Raw genomic sequence first — 22,434 nt, 5'->3', positions numbered from 1 at the left:
TAAATCATACAAAATACTATTGTAGTTTTATTATAACTATTTTTTGAAAAAAGTGGCAAAGTAAAACTGTTATGTAGGGCCTATAAATGAAAATATGGAAGTAGCATTTAAAATAATAAATACAACGCGCTCCTCGATTTTCAACTGAACGTTCGACATTGATGTCTGGCAGCCGGCGTCAGTATTTGCAAGATAACTTAGTGATTATAAGTACCCTGACGCCGCGTCGCTTTACAGCTTACACATACAATACGGAAGCATAATCAAGCTAGGCTAGGCGAATCGGCATTTTATTTTTATAAAAGAATAAAAAAAAAATTAAATGAAAGCTTCTTTTTCGACGTCTTTGTGATACGGTGTCTTTGTGCGCTGCACACTTTGAACACGTCATGCGTCGGGATTGATCTGATTGTTGTCATTGCACTGCTAAAGATTCGAGTGTAGTTATTTTTGTTTGTACTTCAGTTTGGACTCACTCAGCTTTGTCTTCGTAGTGACGTGTGTATTTACTGTGTAATTTTCAGTTGGTGTTTTTAATTATTACGTTAAAGTTCAACTACATTTTGTTTAATTATTTATTATTATTTAACCATCATGGACAAATGGCTAATTAAAATTCCAACTAATAAGTCTGCCACGCCGTCACAACCAAGTTGCAGTGTTTCAAATCCGACTTCTAGCCAAACAAAAAAAAAAGAAAATATGACGAACCATATTTGCAGTGTGGCTTCACATGCTCCTCACAACAATGAAGAACAATCAGTGTGCTTAATTTGCAAAGAAGTTTTGGCTGCAGAAAGCATGAAACCGTCAAAACTGCAACGAATTTGAATACTAAACATGCAACGTTATCAAAAAAGCCAATAGAATATTTTGAGCGTCTTTTGCAAACATCAAATAAAGAAAAGAACACTTTGGAGAAGTATGTTACTTTCAATGATGAATATCTATTGGCATCGTATGAAGTTTCGTATTTGATAGCAAAAACGAAAAAGCCTTTTACTATTGGAGAGCAACTTTTACTACCTGCACTTATAAGAATGTCTGAAATTGTTCATGGAAAACAGTATGCTGCTGAAATTAGTAAAATTCCATTATCAAATGACACTGTGTCCAAAAGAATTTCAGAAATTAGCAATGATCAATTTCAGCAGCTTCTTATGAGGCTTAAAGACAGCTCAAAGTTTGCAATACAACTGGACAAGTCGACAGACATTTCAAAAATGGCACAGTTGTTACTTTTTGTAAGATATATTTATGAGGGAAGCATTCATGAAGATATACTGTTTTGTCGTCCTCTGGAAGGTCATACTCGTGGAAAAGATATATATAAAAAAGTAAATGAGTTTTTTGAAAAAGAAGGATTAAATTGGAAAAATTGTGTTGGTGTGTGCACGGACGGTGCTGCAGCAATGACCGGACAAGATCTTGGTTTTACAGCATTTGTTAAAGCTGGAAATGATCATATTACATTTACACATAGGATGATTCACCGAGAGGCACTTGTTAAAAAAATTTCACCAGAATTAAACACTGTGTTTTTTGATGCAGTCAAAATCATTAACTTTATTAAAAGTCGAGCACTTAGTAGTCGATTGTTTAAAAATTTGTGCATTGATATGGATTCGGATTATACAAGTTTATTGCTACATGCTGAAATTAGGTGGCTATCAAGAGGTCGAAGTTTGAAACGATTATTAACTTTAAAAGATGAAGTTCTTATATTTCTAACAGAGCAAAATTCTAATTTGGCTGATTATTTTCACGATAATTTATGGCTTCTCAAGCTATGCTATTTGGCAGATATTTTTGATAAAATCAATGATATGAATTTATCAATGCAGGGAGTCTGCGTTAACATGTTAACATATACATAAGCCAGGTTTTACAGTGCAAGAATTGTTTAAGATATGGTCATTTAGAGGCCAGATGTCGAAGAAAGAAAAAATGCCCAAGATGTCAGGAAGAACATTCCGAAACTGACTGTGACTCGTAAATCATAAGATGTGCATACTGGGAGGAAGGTCACAGCTCGCTATCCAGAAACTGCGTCGAATTAAAAAAAAAAAGAAAAATTAAGGAAATTATGGGCTTTGAAAATATATTTATAGAAAAATCAATAACATCAACTTGCCGAACAAGTTCCATATACAAGCCATGGTAACTGAAAATACTTGTATAGTTATTGGCTATTACTCCCCAAATGTAATGCAATCAGTGCATTGTTTTTACACTCTCTTATAATATTTTAACTAGGATGTGATAATAGCAGGCGACTTTAATGCTCAATATAGAGTTTAGGTTTCTTCTAACACTAACCAATCAGCTAAAAATTATTCAGATGCCTTAATAGCTTCTAATATGGCCTACCTTAATGATATCAGTAGAATAAGAATTACATCAAACAGAAATAGCTGTCCAGACATAACCTTAGCCTCACCAACTGCAGTTGTCAGGTGCTTATGGTCAGTGACTGAGGACCCGTTTAACAGCGATTACCTTCCAGTATTGATTTCATGGAATACTAGAACCCAAGGAATCAGCAGACCCCAAGGTAGCTGGAACACCAAGTATATCGATTGGGCTAAATATAAAGAAATTATGAAGATCGGAAAAAGAATATATTTGTCGCAGCAGTAGGAGCAATACCTATAAAAACACTTAAACTAGGAGTAATCAGATATCAGACATTGCCAGTTTGGTGGGATGCAACTTGTTTTAGGCAAACAGAAAAAAGTAGAGATGCATTGAAACAATATAAAACCTATCCGACCAATGAAAACTTTTTAGAATTCAAGAAATTTGCAGGACAAATAAGAAGTTTCCTAAGAAAGAGAAAGAAAGAAGAATTTCATAACAACTGCTGTGAATTAAACAGAGATACGCAAATAAAGACAGTCTGGAAAGTGGTTAAGAAGTCTCCAAAAATTGCAAAACTTCACACTATGCTAAACAATATCCTCATTACTATGACACAATCAGATATACCAGTACAACAAAAAAGATGGACAAAGGATGGAGGGATTCTAAGCTTGGACTTAGATCCAATCTCCAGTGAGGAGATTCCAATATCGTTACATCAAAAAACGGAATCAGCTCCATGGATTGATGGTAAAAAATTACCAAAAGCACAATTGGACAGCTTAGCTAAAATTTTCAGCTAGATCTATTTTTGGAGCATGAGATTCCTGTGGACTGGAAGTCGTAAATTATTCCTCCTTCTTAAACCTGGTAAAGACCCCCTGTTCCACACCAAATATAGGCCAAGTCTGGAGTCGTTTAATATTAACCGGCGTCTAATAGATTTCGTCAAAAACATCCTAAAGAACAGACGAATATTTGTCAAAAGCATGCAGGGGAACTTGGACCAAAGTTTACCAACAGAGGAATACCACAGGGCTCTCTGTTAAGCCCTTTATTTGTTTAACCTCTTCACAAGTTCTTTAAAGAAGTTAAATTCCGGAGAAGCAAATTTAGTTCAATACGCGTGTAGTCATATTTGTGGAGGGACCCAGTATAGATGATTGCAGGCACAGAATCCAGCCAGTTTTAAACAGGTTTAACGCATGGAAGATAAACCACAGAATGGACATTTCAGTTCCGAAAACGAAAGGAACGATTTTGACAAAGAGACGACCACGCAATCTTCCGCGCGAGGTCATCATAAACCAGCAAAAGTCGAATGAATCAACGAGTACAAATATTTGGGGGTCATTTTCAATAGTCAAATGAAGTGCAAGAAGCATTGCAGGGAGTAAACGTAATGAAAACCTAACTAGAATTTGGCGGGGAGCCGACCCCACTATCCTTTTACCAATCTATAAAGGACTCATCAGAACTCATTTAAAGTGTGCAAGTACGTGCATGTATTCTAAAGCCAACTGGCATAAACTAAATAAGGTACAGCATCAGGCCTTAAGAGTTAAGAGCTACAGATTGCATGAAGTCTACACCTATTAGAGCATTATTGTCTGAAGCAGGAGAGACTCCATTGGACATTAGAAGGGTCTGGTTGTTGGTCATGTTTGCAGGAAGGTCGATCTCAAGGAGAAGAAAAAAACCGCTCAACAAATTCTCTCTTTTCACGAAATCTGCAAGGAACAGAGGTTCATTTTCTGGAGAAGATTGGCAACCCCGACAATAATAACAGGAATAGACCAGAACCTTCAATTCAGAGATAAAAAATAAATAAATAAAGAATGTAAAACTGCTATGCTACAGTTTTTCTTATTACATGCAGGTTTAAAAAATCGAATTTGAAACTTCTGACCTGAAGACAAACTCATACAATAATCAGGACTTTCTCCGATTAGTAAACAATGACTTTTCACAATTTTTTGTGGTATGCACAAACGCGTCTCTAAACGCGGAACAGAATACATGTGGCATTGGCATCTTTTGCGAGAATCCCCCAGCGAACATTGCAAGCGATTATACTCCCATTTGCATTACAGAGACTCTCGCGATAAGAGGATAAGATAGGCTGTTAGAATTTTAGCCCCTTCAACCACCAAGCTAGTGATAATTTCAGACGCGCTGAGTGCTCTACAAACTATAGGAGGCACTGCAATCCTGGGACGCAGCTATTACATAACTCTAAGCACGAGATTGCAGATCATTTCACGTAATGATTGTGATATCAAGCTCAAGCACAGGGAGAGGGGAAAGACTATTTTAAAATTCAACCAGCACCGCAAAGAGTTTGAGGGCTAATAATATCTGTTAGAATGCGTACGAATCACAGATGCACGCTAGTTCATTTGCACAGAATTAGAATTACGGATAATAATAACCGCGTTTGTGGACAAGAGGGAAATTTAAATCATTTATTTTTTGGGTGTGTAATGAGAGTCAGAGAGTCTATGCTATAGCGTCGCAAAATAGACATGGTCCGATAAGCATTCAAGAGCTATTGAGAACTCCAAAATCCAAAACATTAAACACACTATTAGAAATTCTTCGAAAAGATGATATAAACATATAAATAATTTATTATCTATCCTAGTTGACTTGAATTCAGTTAGTGTTCCGATTTCAACTTTAGTTATATAGCTTGCTTTAGCCATTATCCACGGCTTGTTCTCCTGCGTGCTAATGCTTTGGACGCCGTAAATCGAGAAGTATGTATAAGTAAGTATATATTAGGTATTTGTGTTAAGGATGTTTTTTTTGTTTTATTACTGTTTTACTCATCGCAGAGGATATTTAACATTTCGTATTGCCAGAGCGAGTGGCTAGCACGCTTCGATTCCAAATTTGAAAGTATTAGACCCAAGGGTGTATGGTTACTAATTACTTATTTGCATCATATTTTACCTGGATCAAACTCCTAACTCTGTTTTTCTATATTGGTGTATTTAATATATTTACTGTGATTTAGGTACCAAATGATTTATTACTTTTTAACTTATATATTTTGTCATTACACACTTGCCATTAGCAATTTAATGGTGCATATCAAAATTACTCAGAATATATTTGTGTTTTCCCGTACCAAATGAGTTATAACATAAGTGCATTTTTCAGGGACAGGATACCATCTTGATTGTCAGTTGTAATATTAAAAAGATAGACATTCTTTGATCAAAAAGAAGTCCAAGGTTTTTGAATTTCAACTCCAGCTTTTCAATCAAACACGTGTATTTTTTAACGCAATAAAAGTGCGCCTTTTTAATTATCATACTCGATATTTTTTGTTTTGCTAAAAATGTAAATACAATTAAATTATGTAGCGTTGACTAGGTTCAAAACATAATATAAATACCACAGTAGTAGACTATAGTATATTATGCAACCAGTACGGTAAACGACATTTGACTCACGAGTTTATTTGACACGAGCGGAGCGAGTGTTTAATAAACGAGTGAGTTAAAAAGTTTACCGAACGTGTTGCATACTATACTGTTTCTACAACTGTCAGTTTTTGGGTACATTTTCGTAAAACAACACGAATATATTCACTGACGTGACCGTCAGAATTGACAAACGTCAAAATTCAAAGCGTGGGAAATATCCCCGAAAACATCCAATTGCTCCCAGATCCGTGCGGTAAATTCCTGGAAATGTCCGAACTGGTTCGGATTCGTGGGAAAGGAAACTGACGTGGTAAACCGACGCTTCCCGTACGCTACATCGGTGGGTAATTAGGTATTTTACAGACGGAAGTAGAAAAAAATTGTCATGCTTGCCAAGTATGGGTTGGGCCAAATTTCACATTTCCAATAACCTTAAATTAGAAATGTATAACTTTGACGGTTAAAAAATAGCCTATGGTGACAGCTAAGTTTGGATGCACAGTACAATGCATCCCATTTTATTGGTAATTGTGGGATATTTTGGTCCTTAGTAAAAAGAAAAATAGTTTATTGTAAGATTTTAATTTTAATTATTTTATTATTATTATTATTAAGAAATTGTGAATTTCATTGTTATTTTTATTGTTATTGATGGTTTAAAAGGAAGTGTGAAATTATTTCGCTTTTACTTTTTCACCATTTTTTTTTCATATTTGCTAATATTTCTAGTATTTTAAAATTAGGTTTTAACTTTAATTTTAGGTGATTAGAAAATAAGAAACAAAGAAATTTCTAATGTTCCGAGCAGCATTTAATTTATTTGTTGTTACCAAATATAAAGCACAGTAAATTGCCATTTTTATTGTTATTAGTTAAAATAGGTTCAGAATTATTTCTTCTTTTCTTTTTGCTTCTTAAATTAAAGTTTTAAAACTTTAAATTTTGATTTGAAATATATTTTGTTTAAATTTGTTTTTCTTGTTTTAGCTTCAAAAATCATAGATTGTGTGCAAGAGGGGGACAATCGATGATGTAAGTACTTTTGTAAATATTGCTTTTTGTTGTTGTTCCTCATATCGGAACTTATCGACATATCCAACATTGAGTATTACCCGCATCAGGTACAATCAGACAGTTTGGATCCCACTTCACGTTAAGGCAAGTATAAATGACCACGGTAATTGTACACTTATTTTTTAAATTTCTATCGTGAGATCATTTTGTTTGTAATTCACTTTTAGGAACTTCGTTTCAGTGAAATCTTTATCAAGCTCTTAAATAAGATCGCATCGCTGCGACGAATGACACTCAACAGTAATCCTTGGTACTGTGACTGCCAGGCCGCAAATTTGCAAAACTATCTTGTGGCTCATTTTGACAAGGTAATAATCGTGCTCCTATTTAAAATTGTTTATCAAAATCCGTTTGAGTATAGCAACCGGGATTGCTATTCACGCTTGTTTTTTGTTTGGGTCGATCGTATTTCTTATTTGGTTCTGATTAGAACAAAAACCACTTCAATCAATCACCCAAGCACACTCTAGTTTATTTTAACATATACGAATGATTATTTGAAATAAATATAAGTAATAAATGCAAGCATAAAATACTAGTCCTTTTCAGTTTGCAATAATTTATAATAGTAAAAAGTCCTTCAATATTACCTTGCATATCTATATATATTATCGAAAATGCACTATGAATAAACCATATTTTTAAGATTATTAAAATGTAGGTTTGCTGACATGTACGGGATGATTTACGTTGGATGTAACATTAAGAGTTCTAAAGAACTGAATGTTTATATTTTATAACCACCTAACCGAAAATTTGGATGCCAAACAAAATTTTAAAAAGTAATATTAGTAAGTAGTAAATCGTTACATATATAAAATGTATTATCCAAATTCGTAAGTGAACTAACAGTAAGTAGCCAATGCACGAATATAAAATTTTAAATATTATAATAGCGCTACATCGGACAGTATATTTTAGCAAAAAAATCTTCATTGTTTTATTTTTTTACTTATATAATTTATTTTTTTATCAAAATCTGTAAGGGATAGGTATTTGTAGTACGCATCAAAAGATGCTTATAGATTCCATTTGAAATCCCAACGTTACCACTGATTTGTAATACTTTTTGAAAGAAACTTCCACGGGCTTTTTACAAATCTTCTGGATTCATCCTGCGTCGGTTTTTGATAAACCAAAATTGCTGACGTTTCGCCATTTGCAACAGAAACAGAAGATTTGTAAATAGGATTTCTAATACATTTGCCAGGAAATATCTCTAAAATACATATTTTTACAATTTGCTTTTCAACAAATGGTATTTCCAGTTTTGTTGCTTTAATAAAATTTCCGATTTTATTTCATTCTTAAATATACACTGACCAGCAAAATAATTTTGAATTATTTTTAGAAATTTATATAAAAATTAAAATATTTATTTTTATTGTAATCTGGCATACATCCCAAATTTATAGAATTGTTTATTTTTTATGGGTCTCGTTATCTTATTTTTATTTAGTTGGAATACCTCGTTTTTGTGTAAAGTGTTTATTATGGAAGGCCAATCTAGAAATGTGACTGCCGAAGAGTGGGCCCAGGTAATCATTTTATTGGAAGAAGGATGAACCTTTCGAAGAATTGGACAGAGATTTGCGATACACCGCATAGATCCGTTTCCCGTATAATCGAACGTTATAGGGAGGCAGGTCAGCACTAAAGAAAACGTGCTCATAATCGCATAACTACGCCACTTGAATACCGTTTCTAAGGATCTCTGCTCAACCGTTTGTGACAGGAAGATGGCTACAAACACAGCTAAAGGAAGCAGAATTGCAACTGATACTGTTCGTCGATGCCTAGCTGAAATTGATCTGAGAACAAGAAACCCATCGCCAGGGCCAGCATCATAGAACAATGTTAATTTTTTCTAGAGAACACATATCGATTGGCCTGATGAAGACTGGGAAAGAGTTTTTTTGGTCAGATGGAACCAGATACAACTCAAACTTTATCGAAGACCAAATGAGAGATAAAACCCAATGCAACTTTCAAAACACCAGATTATTTGGTGAAAGGTCAGTTATGTTTTGGGGAGAAATCAACCAGTCCTGATCTTAACCCAATTGAGAATGTTTGGGACAAGATCTGCAGGCGTTTTCAAGAACTTCCTAACCCGCCTATTACTTTACTTACTGGAGATATTGTCCAAATATGGGAAAATTTGGATCAAAACGAGATAAGGCGCGTACTTTTAAGCATGAATAGTCGCTGCCGTGCTATTATTCATAATAGAGGTGGAAATGCCTATTTTCTAAAAATATTTTTTAAATTTAATAATTTCTTTTTTTAATTTTCTTTTTTTATTTATTTTTTTCTTATTTTCTTTTCGAATTTTAGCTTTAGTTAGTATTAAGTTAAGTTAGTATAGTTAGTATAGTTAGTATTAAGTTGAAATAAGAATGTTATTAATTAAGACATTAAAGTATTATGAAATAAAGAATATTTTTAGAAACATACTAGTGGTGCGTTAATTTTGCTAACCAGTGTATATTGACAACTTTATTTACTTTTTTCCAAAAAAATGCCCGAAAAACAAAAGGTCATGGGAGATTTATGACATCAACAAAACATAAAGCACAAGTATATCAATTTGTATTAATAACATTTTTTGTAGCTTCAAGAGATTCGTGAGATTTGAACTTTATGTATGTATGTTGATTTGTACTGTACCTATCAGTAGCCCTGCCACTGATCCTCGCGATATTTCTTTTCTTTGCGATGGCGATGGCCCTTTACTACCGTTATCAAAAAGAAATAAAGATCTACGACATACGATGTTTTCATCAGCTACGCACATCAAGACGAGAAGTTTGTAGTGGAACACTTGCTACCCAGCATAGCTTCAAAGTGTGCATTCACTATAGGGACTTTATTTCTGGCGAGTTCATTAGTACCCAAGTGGTCAGTGTCGTGAAAGATTCGCGTAGGACGTTGGTGGTACTGTCGAATAATTTCTTGGACAGTGTGTGGAGTAAGATAAAGTTTAGAACGGCCCACACGGAAGCGATTTCTGAAGATAGAGCCAGAGTGATCATTTTCGGTAATTTGGACGAAAGTAAACTCGACGACGAGATGACGTGTTATCTGAAAACGAATACGTATGTTAAGTGGGGCGACCGGTATTTTGGGAACAAGCTTAAAGCACTTACGACAAAAATAAAAAGCACCCGAAAGTTATGCTAAAAATTGACGACAAATTTGAGTAGATGAGTTCTCCTTCGCCTAATCAAACGAGTACGCCTCCTGTTACTCTAGAGTTAGGTTTGTTGAAAAGTAAGGAAGTTAACTTACCTCTTGAGAGAGTGGATCCGTTGTTACGTAAGTGAAGATCTAATAAAGCTTTGCAAACTGTGATTTGTTTTGGTGCCAAACCACCAACCTACGACTACTAACCAAACCAGACAGCCTAGTCGAATAATTTTTCCGATGTACTGAAAATGCTCAACTGATAAACATTTTAAGCTTAAGTCCGTATCGCGTTTAGTCATGGAGTACAAAAATGGCAACACAAAGTATAAATGTTACGACGCATCCTTTTGTATAGAAATTTTTATAAGTGTTAGAAACAAAGATATACTTTCCATTTAGAGCGCAAACTTTGCATTTTCGCATTAGTGGGCCCAACGTGAACAATACTTTGGTCCCACCTTTGACAATTTAAAACAACTTGACGTCTAAGAAACTACGCAAAAATATTGTACTGGAAAGGTTGTTCCGCATCAGCGTTTTTGTTTTGTCATCTTGATTTTCTAGCTTATAATACATTGGAACAGTTTTGAAATAATCAATATATTATTTGCAAAATCGATTTTACAATCATAATTTTTGAGAAAAACTGATCCTAATATTCCGTCAAAAATAATATTTAGATCATGCAGATAAACTTTCATTAGATCATTTGGTTTAAAATAATTTAGAACTGGTTTTGTTACATGAACTCTGTTTTTTGTTATTCCTTTAATGTAAATTCCTGCACCTGAATCGATTAAAAATCTATTGAACTTGATGAAAATCCATTTATCAAAATAAATAAGAACTAAAAGTTCAGATTGTTCAGAAGTTCAATTGTTTCGATAACACCGTGCCTTTATCAAATGTTGAATGTTAAAAATCTATTGTGCTGCACGACCACGTAATTGATTTTTTATTTTGATTACCAACAAAGGACGTTGGTTAATTGTACACATTTGATAAGCACTGTTACAGGCAGTTATGAACGTATTCAGATTTATTGGATCATCATAATATTCTGGTAAGATTGAAAAAATTTCTGAAAATTTGTAAGGGATTTGTTGTTGGAATGTTGTTGGTTCAGTATTCGTTTCTGACATTTTGTTTGTTTCTCTTTTCTTGGCTCACGAATTTTAATAATGAATAACACTTCAAAAACGAGATGATTGAAATTGTACTTACAGTAACTGTTCTGTTAGACATGGCAACATAGCATGTTAACGTTCCTGCCGTCTATCCTTATCACTTAATACATATCGATGCGCGAGCGCCCTATCCTCAGGCAACGCACGATAACCGGCATTGTAATAATTTGAAGTCATTACAGAATAAATCTTTAGTTTCTGAACTAAAATATTCATTTAACTGTCGCACAAACCCCCGACAGAACATGGTGGCAGCCGTGCTAGGGAAAAAAAAGTGAAAAAGTGAACGTTATTATTGAAAATAATGTCGACACCGATCTCGGAAAGTGCAACCACAAGTGCAGTGGCTCAGACCCTCTCTGTACCGGTCACTCCGCCGAGTAAATTCGACTTTTCGAATTCAGCAGCATGGTCACAGTGGCGAACACGTTTTGAGCGTTTTATACCTGTAAGCGGACAGAATCAAAAATCCGACGAAGAACGAATAAACATTCTAATGTACGATCTTGGGGAAGAAGCGGAAGAGGTATGGCTGCAGTTTAGGAACGCACCAACTACTTACGAATTAGCGTTAACCGCATTCGAAAACCACTTCATACCACGGCGAAACATTATTTTCGAACGATTTAAATTCAACAGCAGATCACAACAACCTGGCGAGCCAATTGAAAACTTCATTACAAATTTGCATTCTCTGGCCGAACATTGCCAATTTGGTGCTTTAAAAGAAGAATTGATAAGGGACGGGATCGTAGTAGGTATGCTAGATCGAAAAACCAGTGAAAGATTACAATTAAAACCGCAATTAACCCTAACCGAGTGCGCCTTGGAAGCCAAACAAGCGGAAATGCAAGCCAGTTAAACCGGAGAACTTCAACGTTCCATGCCGCATCGCACCGGCAACAGCGGAAACGCGGTGATAGGCGTCGCAGGGTTCCAAAAACAACGAGCTCGTCAGCAGCGGATTATCCATCCATCCAAGGGAACAGTGTCCTGTCAACAAATCAACATGCCGATCTTGTAAGAAACAAGGACATTGAGCAGAAGTCTGTCGCGGTACTAAGGTCAGATCAATTCAATTTGCAAATGAAAGTGAAAATACTAACAATACTAACGAAACTAATAACAAAATTTGTTTAACTTGTACTGATAAATTTCCAAAAAGCCTTATAGGATCCATTAATAACAAAATAAATTCCAGAATTCAGTGGAATACATGTATAAAAATATTACAACTCAATAAACATTTAAATTTTTTGATAGATTCGGGTGCAGATATAACCTGTATTCGAGCTAATATTTTAAGTAATAATGTAATACGGTCTCTTTCCAAGTCTAATAAGCTGGTAACGGGCCCATCGGGAGAAAATCTAAAAGAATTAGGTGTATTTCAAGCCACTTTATGTGTTTCAAACAAATTACATTATACTGATATTTATGTTATAGATCAATTGTGCAAACCAATATTAAGCAGGAGTGCCATATTAGAATTAAAAATTCTACAATTTGGTGATGGTATCGAGTCAAAAATAAACACCTTAAATATTAATTTAAAAAAAAATAATTTAAATGAAATCGAAAAATGCTTTCCACAATTATTTCAGAGTATTGGAACTTTTAAGACGGAATTGGACATAAAAATAAAAAGTGACATTCAACCTTTTATTCAGTCGGTACCGAGAGTCGTCCCAATACCATTACTAAAACCTTTAAAAGAGGAATCGATCGTTTACAAAAACTCGACATAATCGAACCGGTAGATTATCATACTCCGTGGGTAAGTCCAATCGTAATAGTGCGTAAGGACAACAAAATCAGACTGTGTGTAGATTATACGAAGCTAAACAAAGCAGTTCTCCGTACTCATTTTCCTATCGGAAAAGTAGAAAGAATTCTTGCTCAAATTCAAGGCTCAAATTACTTTAGTCGATTAGATACAACGTCCGGATTCTATCAAATAAAATTAACTAAACAGTGTCAACATTTAACTTGTTTCATAACTCCTTTTGGTCGCTTCTTATTTAAACGATTACTCTTTGACATTACATGTGCTCCAGAATATTTTTCTATGCTTTTAAATGACCTTTTAAAAGGGTTTGATGGTGTTATTTTTCATATAGACCACATATTAGTCCATGCACCTACACTAGAAAAACATAACGAAATTCTTTTTGAAGTTTTGAAACGTATTCAGGCAGAAGGTATCACTTTAAATAAACAAAAATGTGTTTTTGGCGTAAAAGCTCTCCAATTCTTAGGACATTCGATATCTAGTTCGGGCATATCTGTAGACCCCGAAAGAATACAATCTATAATCAATTTTCCAGATTCTACTGATAAAAATGAACTTTTAAGATTCTTAGGGATGGTAAATTTTTCAAGTCGTTTTATACCAAATCGTTCTCACATTCTAGAACCGTTAACTTCTCTATTGAAGAAAAATGTAAACTTTTCATGGGGATTGTCACAAAAACAAAGTTTTAAAAAAATTAAAGAATTATTGCAACAAAGCCCTTGTCTCGAATATTTTGATCCAAGTAAAAAAATTATAAATTCAGCAGATGCTTCATCTTTTGGAATAGGAGCTTGTCTAATTCAACAAGACAAAACTGGGTTAAAGAGAATAGTATGTTACGCGTCAAGATTACTATCAAAAACTGAACAACTTTACGCTCAAATAGAACACGAAAGTTTAGCATTAACGTGGGCTTGTGATAAATTTTCTGAGTATATCTCTGGATTAAAAGTATCTCTAGAAACAGATCATAAACCACTCGTACAAGTTCTTCAAACTAAACCTATTGATGAATTAATGCCGCCTTTGCAACGTTTCCGACTAAGACTAATGCGCTATGACTACGGTATTTATTTTGTACCGGGAAAAGACTTAGTTGTTGCGGACGCATTATCGAGAAAATTCGTTATCGATGAACTACCGAAAAACGGCGAATTGGTCCTCGAAACTGATATTTATGTAAATTTAATCACTACCTCTTTTGAAATCAAACCTTATTTTTGGAAGAAATAAAATCTGAACAAAACAAAGATTCAATTTGTCAACAATTACGTCAGCTTTCTCAGGAAGGATGGCCTACGAATAAAAATAAAATGAACCTGGAACTTAAACCGTATTTTCAATACCGTTTTGATATTTCTGAATGTGATGGTTATTTATTACGCGGTACGCGATTAATAATACCGAAATCTTTACAAGAAAAATAAATGTCTTGGGTTTATTCATCAAGGTCATCTTGGAATTGTTAAATGTAGAGCCCGAGCAAAATCTTGTGTTTGGTGGCTAGGATTATCAACCGAAATAAAAAATTTAGTCAGAAATTGCCCCAACTTTGTTGAACAGCGAATTAATAAAAAAGAACCGTTATTTAAAGAACCGTTTCCCGAAAGACCATGGCAAAAAGTAGGTATAGATTTATTTAAACTTGATAGTTGGTATTTGATTATAGTGGATTATTTCTCAAGATATTTCGATATTTTCAAGCTTCAATCTTTAACAGAAATAAATATTATTACCAAATTGAAAGAATTGTTCGCAAAGTTTGGTATTCCAGAAACTGTTAGATCTGATAATGGTCCACAATTTCAAAGTGAATTTAAACAATTTGCCAAAGATTATGACTTTAAACATGTGACTAGTAGTCCTTATTTTTCACAGTCCAATGGTTGCGTAGAAGCCGAAGTTAAGACAGCAAAAAATTTGTTAAAAAGAGTAATGATATGTAGTTATCTCTCTTAACTTATCGCACCAGACCCTTAGAAAACGGGTTTAGTCCTGCAGAATTAATGTTTAATCGAAAAATTCTTTCGCACCTTCCAATTTTACCAAAAAATTTAAGTCAATACGTGGACACGGAACCTGTTTTAAAAGGGGAGGAAAGGTATCGAAATAAAATGTGCCGAAATTACAATAACCGACATAGAGTTAAGCAATTGTCAGATTTGCAAATTAACGACTGTGTTTGGGTGACCGATTTAAAGATGTATGGGAGAATAATACAAAAATTAATTGAACCAAGATCTTTTCTTGTCGAAACAAACAGTGGAGTTTTCCGTAGAAATAGATGGCATCTAGTTTTAGCTAGATATTATAATTTTGTTCCAAATAACTCCGAATATCATTCGTGTTTAAACAATGAGTCTTCGTCAGTCACTCAAGCATTGCCAGATGAGATTTCCAATGATGTTACTAACCCAACTAATTCAAGTGTAAATCATAAACTTAATCCCAACGAGCTCGAAAGTGATACTTTAAATTATAGTGTTGATTCACCTAAATTTGAAAGAGCTCGTGAAACGGACAAAAAAGAAAGTGTCAGTGAAAATCGTGAATGTGTTAGTGCGCGTTCTCGTCCGATCAGAATTACAAAAAGACCCTCTTATTTAAAAGACTATATTACTGACTAATTTCTTTGTAAAGGGGAGGATGTTCTGTTAGACATGGTAACATAGCATGTTAACGTTCCGGCCGTAGGATTTAGTCTATCGTTAGCACTCAATACGTATCGATGCGCGAGCGCCCTATCCTCAGACAACGCACGATAACCGGCTTTGTAATAATTTGAAGTCATTACAGAATAAATCTTTAGTATCTGAACTAACGTATTCATTTAACTGTCGCACGAACCCCCGACAGAACGGTAACAATTGTTGATTCATTGAGTTGACCGTGACTAGATGGTTGTATAGCAGGGGTTCCACCAAGTGTTACTCGGCAGACAATGTAATAAAATAGTAATAACCTTGAGGTTCAATAATAAGGTTGTCCTGACATTGAGATTTTTGTAAACAAGCAGAGTTTTCCCTTTCCTTTGGTATTGATGCTTTTCTGTTATGAAATAAGGGCACTTACCTTGCGCACCTCCGTTAAGTAAAAATTGAACTGCAACACTCCCCCCACCCTTCTTCCACAAAGGAAAGCTTCACAAGATTACCGATTAATTAATAACAAACATTGTCCACCGCAATAGGCTTCAGATCTTGAGTATGCCAAACGCCACCCTTCTCTCCGTTTAACTTAGTAAGCCAGTTTGACGTAATGCCAAGTTTTCGTCTAACGCGAAATAGTCCAAGATATTTTGGACACAGCTTCGAGTTGACCGCTTCTAAAGCGCTCGACTTTACCTTGTTTTTTCTCCACACCAGATCACCCTCCTCGTAGGCAACTGGCCTCCGTCGTAAATTATAGCGTTGTCTGATTCTATCCTCGGTCTTACCTAACGATTTCTTAATCTCCGAATATATTTTCTTGAAACCGTGCGGATTATCTGGTATAGAATACTGGATAGGAAAGTTGGTAGTGATACTGTCTGCCGTCTCCTATATATCCCCTGCCAAAATTGACATAATACGGTGACTTCGCTTCTGTAACTGCGAATAGCGCACCCTATTGCGCTTAGATTGGCATTCCATTTTCGATGATTTTCGCCTACGTAGTAAGATATGATGGTCTTGACAACTCTGTTGACCCTTTCACATGGGTCGGCGCTTTGAAAATAGAGTGGGGTGCTATACTTTTTGCAGAGATTACGGAATGCAATTAACCTCCATTATCACAGATAATGTATTGAGGAACACCAAATACTAAAAATATGTCATTCTCAACATACTTGCACACTGCGGAGGCTGTAGCTGAACGCAGATGGAACAAAGCGACATACTTGCTGAAATAATCGCTGACCACTAACAGTTGGCTATTTCCATTTGAAGATCGTGGCAATGGCCCAATAAAGTCCATGCCAAGACTAAGTGGGCTTCGATCTCGTATCCATTAGCTCTGTTGGTGCCTTCTGTTCAGGCGTGTACTGAGAACATACAGAACATGATCGAACATATTTTGCAATGTAGGCGCGCATTTTAGGGAACACATAATAAGTTTCTAGTTTAGAATAAATCTTAAAAATACAAACGTGTCCCGATAGGACATCATCGTGAGTTTTAATATAATTTTCCAATCTTCCAATAATCAGTCCCAGGCGACAACTCTGGAAAGTTACATCTTACATACTTATATAGGAGTCCATCCCCCACTAAATGGATGCTGCTTAACCGAACACTTCATTCTCTTGTACCATTCGTCTGTAGTCCTGGAAAAGTCATATTTCGGTGTCTTAGGTGACGTAAGGATTATCGCACAACTAGAACCGACCGTGACAGGACGATATGCTCTCGTCTTTTTCGGTGAATGATTTTATAGTCACATGCCTGCAATCGCAGTGCTCAACGAGCAAGACGACCTGTGGGGTCCATCAAGTTATTCGATCAAACTAGCGATGCATGGTCAGTAATGTAAATGTTGATCCCTCAAGGTAGTTCTTGAGTAGCTCCGTGGAACACACCGCGCCCCAACACTCTCGCTCTGTCGTTGACCAGGATCTTTCTCGCTTGTTAAGGGATTTTGATAAATAATATATCACCTTTTCGCTGTATGCTGAAGCGTCTGTCTGTAGAATGAACGGCTTGGAGAAATTGGGACAAGTCAAAATTGGAGCGCTAATCTGGTGTTTCTTAAGTTGGTTGAAAGCTTGTTCACAGCCTTGTGTCCACTCAAACTTGACACCCTTCTGCGTTAGACAAGACAATGGAGCCACAATCGTGCTGAACTGTGGTATGAACCTTCTGTTCCAACTTACCATTCCAAGGAAACTTCGAACCTGGGTGACAGGCTTTGGAGCCGGAACATCTGTATCTGTATCGACTCTTAGCCCCTCACAATCAACAACATATACTAAATATTTTAAGGATGATCTACAAAATTGTACACTTTTCTTTACTGACCGTAAGTCCAGCAGACGATCGAACACTGACCCTAAAATCTTCAAATGCTCTTCAAAATTGGGGGATATAACAATAATATCGTCCAAGGGCATTCTCTTCCACTGGGACAATCCTCTGCCTGGAATAGTAAAAGCAGTATATTCCCTGGATTCTGGTTTGACTCTCACCTTTTAGTACGCAGAATGAATGTCCAATGAGCTGATAAATTTAGCACCACGTAACTTGTCTAATATCGGAGACTTAGGAACCAAGACAACTGGCGATGACCAAGAACTACTAGAAGGTTCAATAACGTCCATTCCTAGCAACTTATTTAATTCCTTGTCTATAATTTTCTGTTTAGCAGGGGATACCGGATAATATCTTTGTTTGATGGGACGGGTTCCTGGTTCTACGATTATCTCGTGTTCATACGCGGTTGTATGATCTTAAACTTGTCAGCTAGCATTTTTGCTAGCTGTCGACTCTGTTCGGCAAACTATGATGAGTCGCCAACCCCGACCCATCACGTAACTCTAAAGGACATTTGATCTCCCTAATCAAACCGCTGAGCTGATTCCATCTTTCCACTGTTCCACGCTCATCTCCAAAATACCACTGATCTCGCTTTAAGTCCCGTATGAAATCCATAGCTACAAAAAAGTCTACCCCCAAAATAAGTCCTTGGGTCAACTGCGGAACAGCCAAGACGGGAACAATCTTAACGCGTCCCATCAAGCGAATAGGAACATCTACGACACCAACTACCATGACGTTCTCTCCATTTGTTACGACACAAGACGATCACCGTCTTTCATCGATCTTCAATCCTAAGTCGGCAAACACTCTCAGACCATCCGATTCAGTCACTGTCGCTGAAGCTCCCGAATCCAAAACAGACGTCTACCGAGAATATTAACCTCCACTGAAAGACGTCTATTACTGGTCGCATGCGCTAGCGTATAGGACAAAATTGCACACTCTGCAGACGCTGTAGGAGAGAAATGAGTTTTCTCCGAGGATTTTGGGGTAGGTTGGGTCACTAAGTTTTAACCTAGCGACCCTGATAACCGTTTCCCGAACATTGCGGGCAATTGCGCACAATTTAACCAGTCCGACTTTATGACACTGCCAACATACTATACCCCACGGCGTGACGCAACCACTCTGCGATGGACATGTAGGCTGATCCTGATTTCCAGACTGACCCGATAAATAACTTACATTATTAACAGACCGATAACAAGGTCACCGGTATGCTAATCCGGGCTTCCTACATGTATTTCAAATTGGTTGAGGGTGGAAAAAACTGTTCTGCTCTCCAACGGACCTCGTCAATGCCCCGACCCAATCGCAACAGCTCATCGATCGTCTCAATAATATGCAAAGCAAGCGCGGTCTGTATATAACACATTGCGACGAATCAAAGCAACTTGCCCTATTTCGTTTGGTGTCTTACTCAATTTCTGGAAAAGGTTTTCCATTCTGGCTACGTATAATACAAGTCTCTCATCTGCTTCTTGCGTACGCTGTTAAAAAACAGTAACTTGGTGATGGAGTGCTACGCGAATAAACAAACAAAAATTGAGAACGCGACGCTAGATTGACTTTTGAACGTTTTGATAATTTTAGTGTGTCACTTTTGAAGTTGTTTTTACGAATTACATATTATTTTCCGTTAGTAGATATAAAGTGCCGAAATAAGCAACAAAAACCGTACATAACCTCAATTTCCTAACCCCCCCCGCAGCGGGGGCCCCCCGCAGCGGGGGCCCCCCGCGCGTGGCGTCCTAGTGTCCCCCCTGTCTACCAGAGTGCGCTCCGCCCCCCACCTAGCTTGTGTAGCGTTCTGTTTTGCCCCGGTTCCGCCCGTCGCTGCTAGATGTCGCGCGCTCCGACCGTCGTAGGCCCCCCCGGTAGAGGGCGGTGACGGTGCGGCGCGGTGACGCGGTGAATCGGGAGGATAATTAAATAAACTTGAATTTTAATATATTTTATTTTATTTATAAAATTGGTCTGGCGAGGAGTTTCTTCTTCTTTTTATGTCGATTCAGTCGACCATCCCATTGTTCCTGTTCTTTGCGTTGTTCTTCTTCCCGTTCCCGGAGGAAATCTAAATACGAAGTGCACTCCTCGCCGTCCCACTCCGTCGACCACCCACCCGGGTACTCCTGCTGCTCCTTTGTTTCTTTTGATCCACCGGGTTCCTCCTGCTGCTGGTGATGTTCCCTTGTCGTTTCATGTCGTACCGGGAATTCTAACCTCCGGTACTCTTTGTGTGATTTGAATATGTGACGCCCTAAGCGATGCGCCAACATAATATGCGACTTGTCATACGGACAAACCGCGATTTTTTCTATAACAAAACAAAGTATGATATGTAGCGTTTCCTATAAAACACACATTTTTTTTAAACAAAACTTCCAAAAAGGGGGGTTATCAAATTATTTTAAAAATTGTTTTTTAAGTTATACGCGCATACCAAAATTCACGTTTCAATTCACTGTCATTTAAATGATATTAAAAAAGTGTATTATTGTCAAAAGGGCAAACAGCAATTTTTTAGTACAAAAAATAAACAATATTTCGCGTTTTCCCCATAAAACGCACATTTTTGAAACAAAACTTTCAGTAAGTGGGGGGTCATCAAATAATTTTAAAAATTGTTTATTTTTTAAAAGCCAAAATTCCCTATTCACTGTCATTTAATTCGATTATTATTGTCAAAAGGGCAAACTGCAATTTTTTAGTACAAAAATAAAACAAAAATATGTATATATTTCGCGTTTTCCCCACATTTTTGAAACAAATTTAAAAATTGTTTATTTTTTAAAAGCCAAAATTCCCTTTTCTATTCACTGTCATTTAAAAGATATTAAAAACACTCAATTTAAATCGGTTATTATGCAACGTAAAAAAGATGAGTATCATATTTTAAAAACAGGTAGAAACTAACCAAAAAAGTGATAATCCAAACTGAAACCCACAAGAAAGGACGCGCACTGTATAAAGGTAATTAAAATATAAAACTTACCAGTTGTAGGGTCGTAGGGAAATGGACATCGCACTTCTGTATTCATTGCACTGAATATAGTCTATAATACACATGCAACGTATTTATACACATGCACTCCCTTCCATGGTTGAATTAAAAGTCGAAAGGTCTTCTACCCACAACTACCAACGCCGATTTGAATAGACGCGATGTTGTCGCCAGACAACCGTGCAGGTAGGAGTCTCAGGGTCAACACGCGTTCACACGGGAACGACTTGAGACGCAACCGCTTCGGAAGTTGGACGAACGTATGTTGCCGCAAAAGATCAAGGCCAACTTGCTTTCATTTTTTACAATCTCCGTATGGGATGTGGAATTTCAAAACGCGTCGAGTCTAAATGTCAAGTTGTTTTGCTTGTTGAGAATAATAATTAATTGCCCGTTTATATTTGCTCCGTGGGATTAACGTAATGGGAAAAATTTGTTGCAACGCATGTGGAGGTGTCTTTGTTTGTTAACTTTTAGAAAGTATTTTCGCACCGTATAAATACATCTCATTTTTCTCTGTTTTGTCAGTAGTTGTTTTTGGTATTATTCGTGCAACGTGGAAGCTAACTTAGTGGTTTGGTGTTCGTACAAAAAAGCAGTAAGTACCTTTTTTATTGTTTTATTTTAATTCTTTAACATTTGTTATTATTTTATAAAGGTCTTAAAGATCATCTTAGTACTCTCAACCCGTAACCGCAAATAGAATAGCAGCAATCTTAAGCGTAAGTTTTTTTTATTTTTTTTAATTTTGAGATAAAATAATTAATAATAATTTATAGATGGACTTAAGTCAACTGAATCAAACCTGTCTTGCAGAAGGTGATTTTGAGCAGCCGATTGTCAAACTGCATGAATTGCCGATAGGCGTTCCGTTTAAAATTACTAGAGCCAAAATTGTTAATACAAAATTTGGCAATTCCGTGTTGCTGCAATTAGAAAATTTCGTAGTATTTCTTCCTACTCGCGTGACAGAAGCTTTCCGTCCGAGACTAGAACACTTTGCGTCGGGGCAGTACAAACTGGTCTACGAGGGATCCAAAGATATTGGAAAGCCCAACTCTTTAAATAAATTCAAAATAATTCAAAATTAATCAACATATTATACAGGGTAAGTCTTATTTACTGTTATATATTTAATAAACCACGATGCGCGTAAAGCAGATCATTCATAGAGCGCAAATCTTAATTTTAACCTTACAAAAATTAAAAAAGCATATTTCCGACAAGTTCACTCTTAGATATAGTGATGTGTGGCTTAGGAGACTAAATAAAAATATTGAATCTTGCAACCAAATCGTTTCTAACGAAAAGGATTTATCTATTGGGTTAAAAAGAAAATTACAAACTACAATTCAACATCTGAAAGCTATTAGAA

The 22,434-nt window shown here is 36.2% G+C and overlaps 1 protein-coding gene and 1 long non-coding RNA gene across 2 annotated transcripts; one reads left to right on the top strand and one right to left on the bottom strand.

The window, feature by feature from the left end:
* Positions 1–18,955: 18,955 nt before the first annotated feature.
* Positions 18,956–21,189, bottom strand: LOC132698091 (uncharacterized). The gene is made up of 3 exons (XM_060663953.1): positions 21,051–21,189; positions 20,147–20,372; positions 18,956–19,079 (listed from the first exon to the last, which is right to left on the bottom strand). The coding sequence occupies exons 1-3, from the start codon at positions 21,094–21,096 to the stop codon at positions 18,956–18,958; spliced, it is 396 nt and encodes a 131-aa protein (XP_060519936.1). The 5' UTR covers positions 21,097–21,189.
* A 325-nt stretch (positions 21,190–21,514) lies between these two features.
* Positions 21,515–21,998, top strand: LOC132698772 (uncharacterized). The gene is made up of 3 exons (XR_009618418.1): positions 21,515–21,657; positions 21,718–21,781; positions 21,839–21,998. It is a non-coding gene; the product is annotated as an uncharacterized LOC132698772 (long non-coding RNA).
* Positions 21,999–22,434: the final 436 nt, after the last annotated feature.

Source organism: Cylas formicarius, unplaced genomic scaffold (genome assembly GCF_029955315.1).
Source record: "Cylas formicarius isolate icCylForm1 unplaced genomic scaffold, icCylForm1.1 PGA_scaffold_2__14_contigs__length_35257938, whole genome shotgun sequence".
Classification (NCBI taxonomy): Eukaryota; Metazoa; Arthropoda; class Insecta; order Coleoptera; family Brentidae; genus Cylas; species Cylas formicarius.
This window is presented reverse-complemented; position numbering and strand designations above follow the sequence as displayed.

Bases quoted from the DNA above. Each gene is read 5' to 3' on its own strand.
- LOC132698091 (XM_060663953.1), bottom strand. From the start codon at position 21,096: ATGAATACAGAAGTGCGATGTCCATTTCCCTACGACCCTACAACTG. The intron at 20,373-21,050 runs GTAAGTTTTATA...GTTTTGTTATAG, and splicing joins TCCCTACGACCCTACAACTG to AAAAAATCGCGGTTTGTCCG. The intron at 19,080-20,146 runs GTGCACTTCGTA...AACGGTTATCAG, and splicing joins ACGGAGTGGGACGGCGAGGA to GGTCGCTAGGTTAAAACTTA.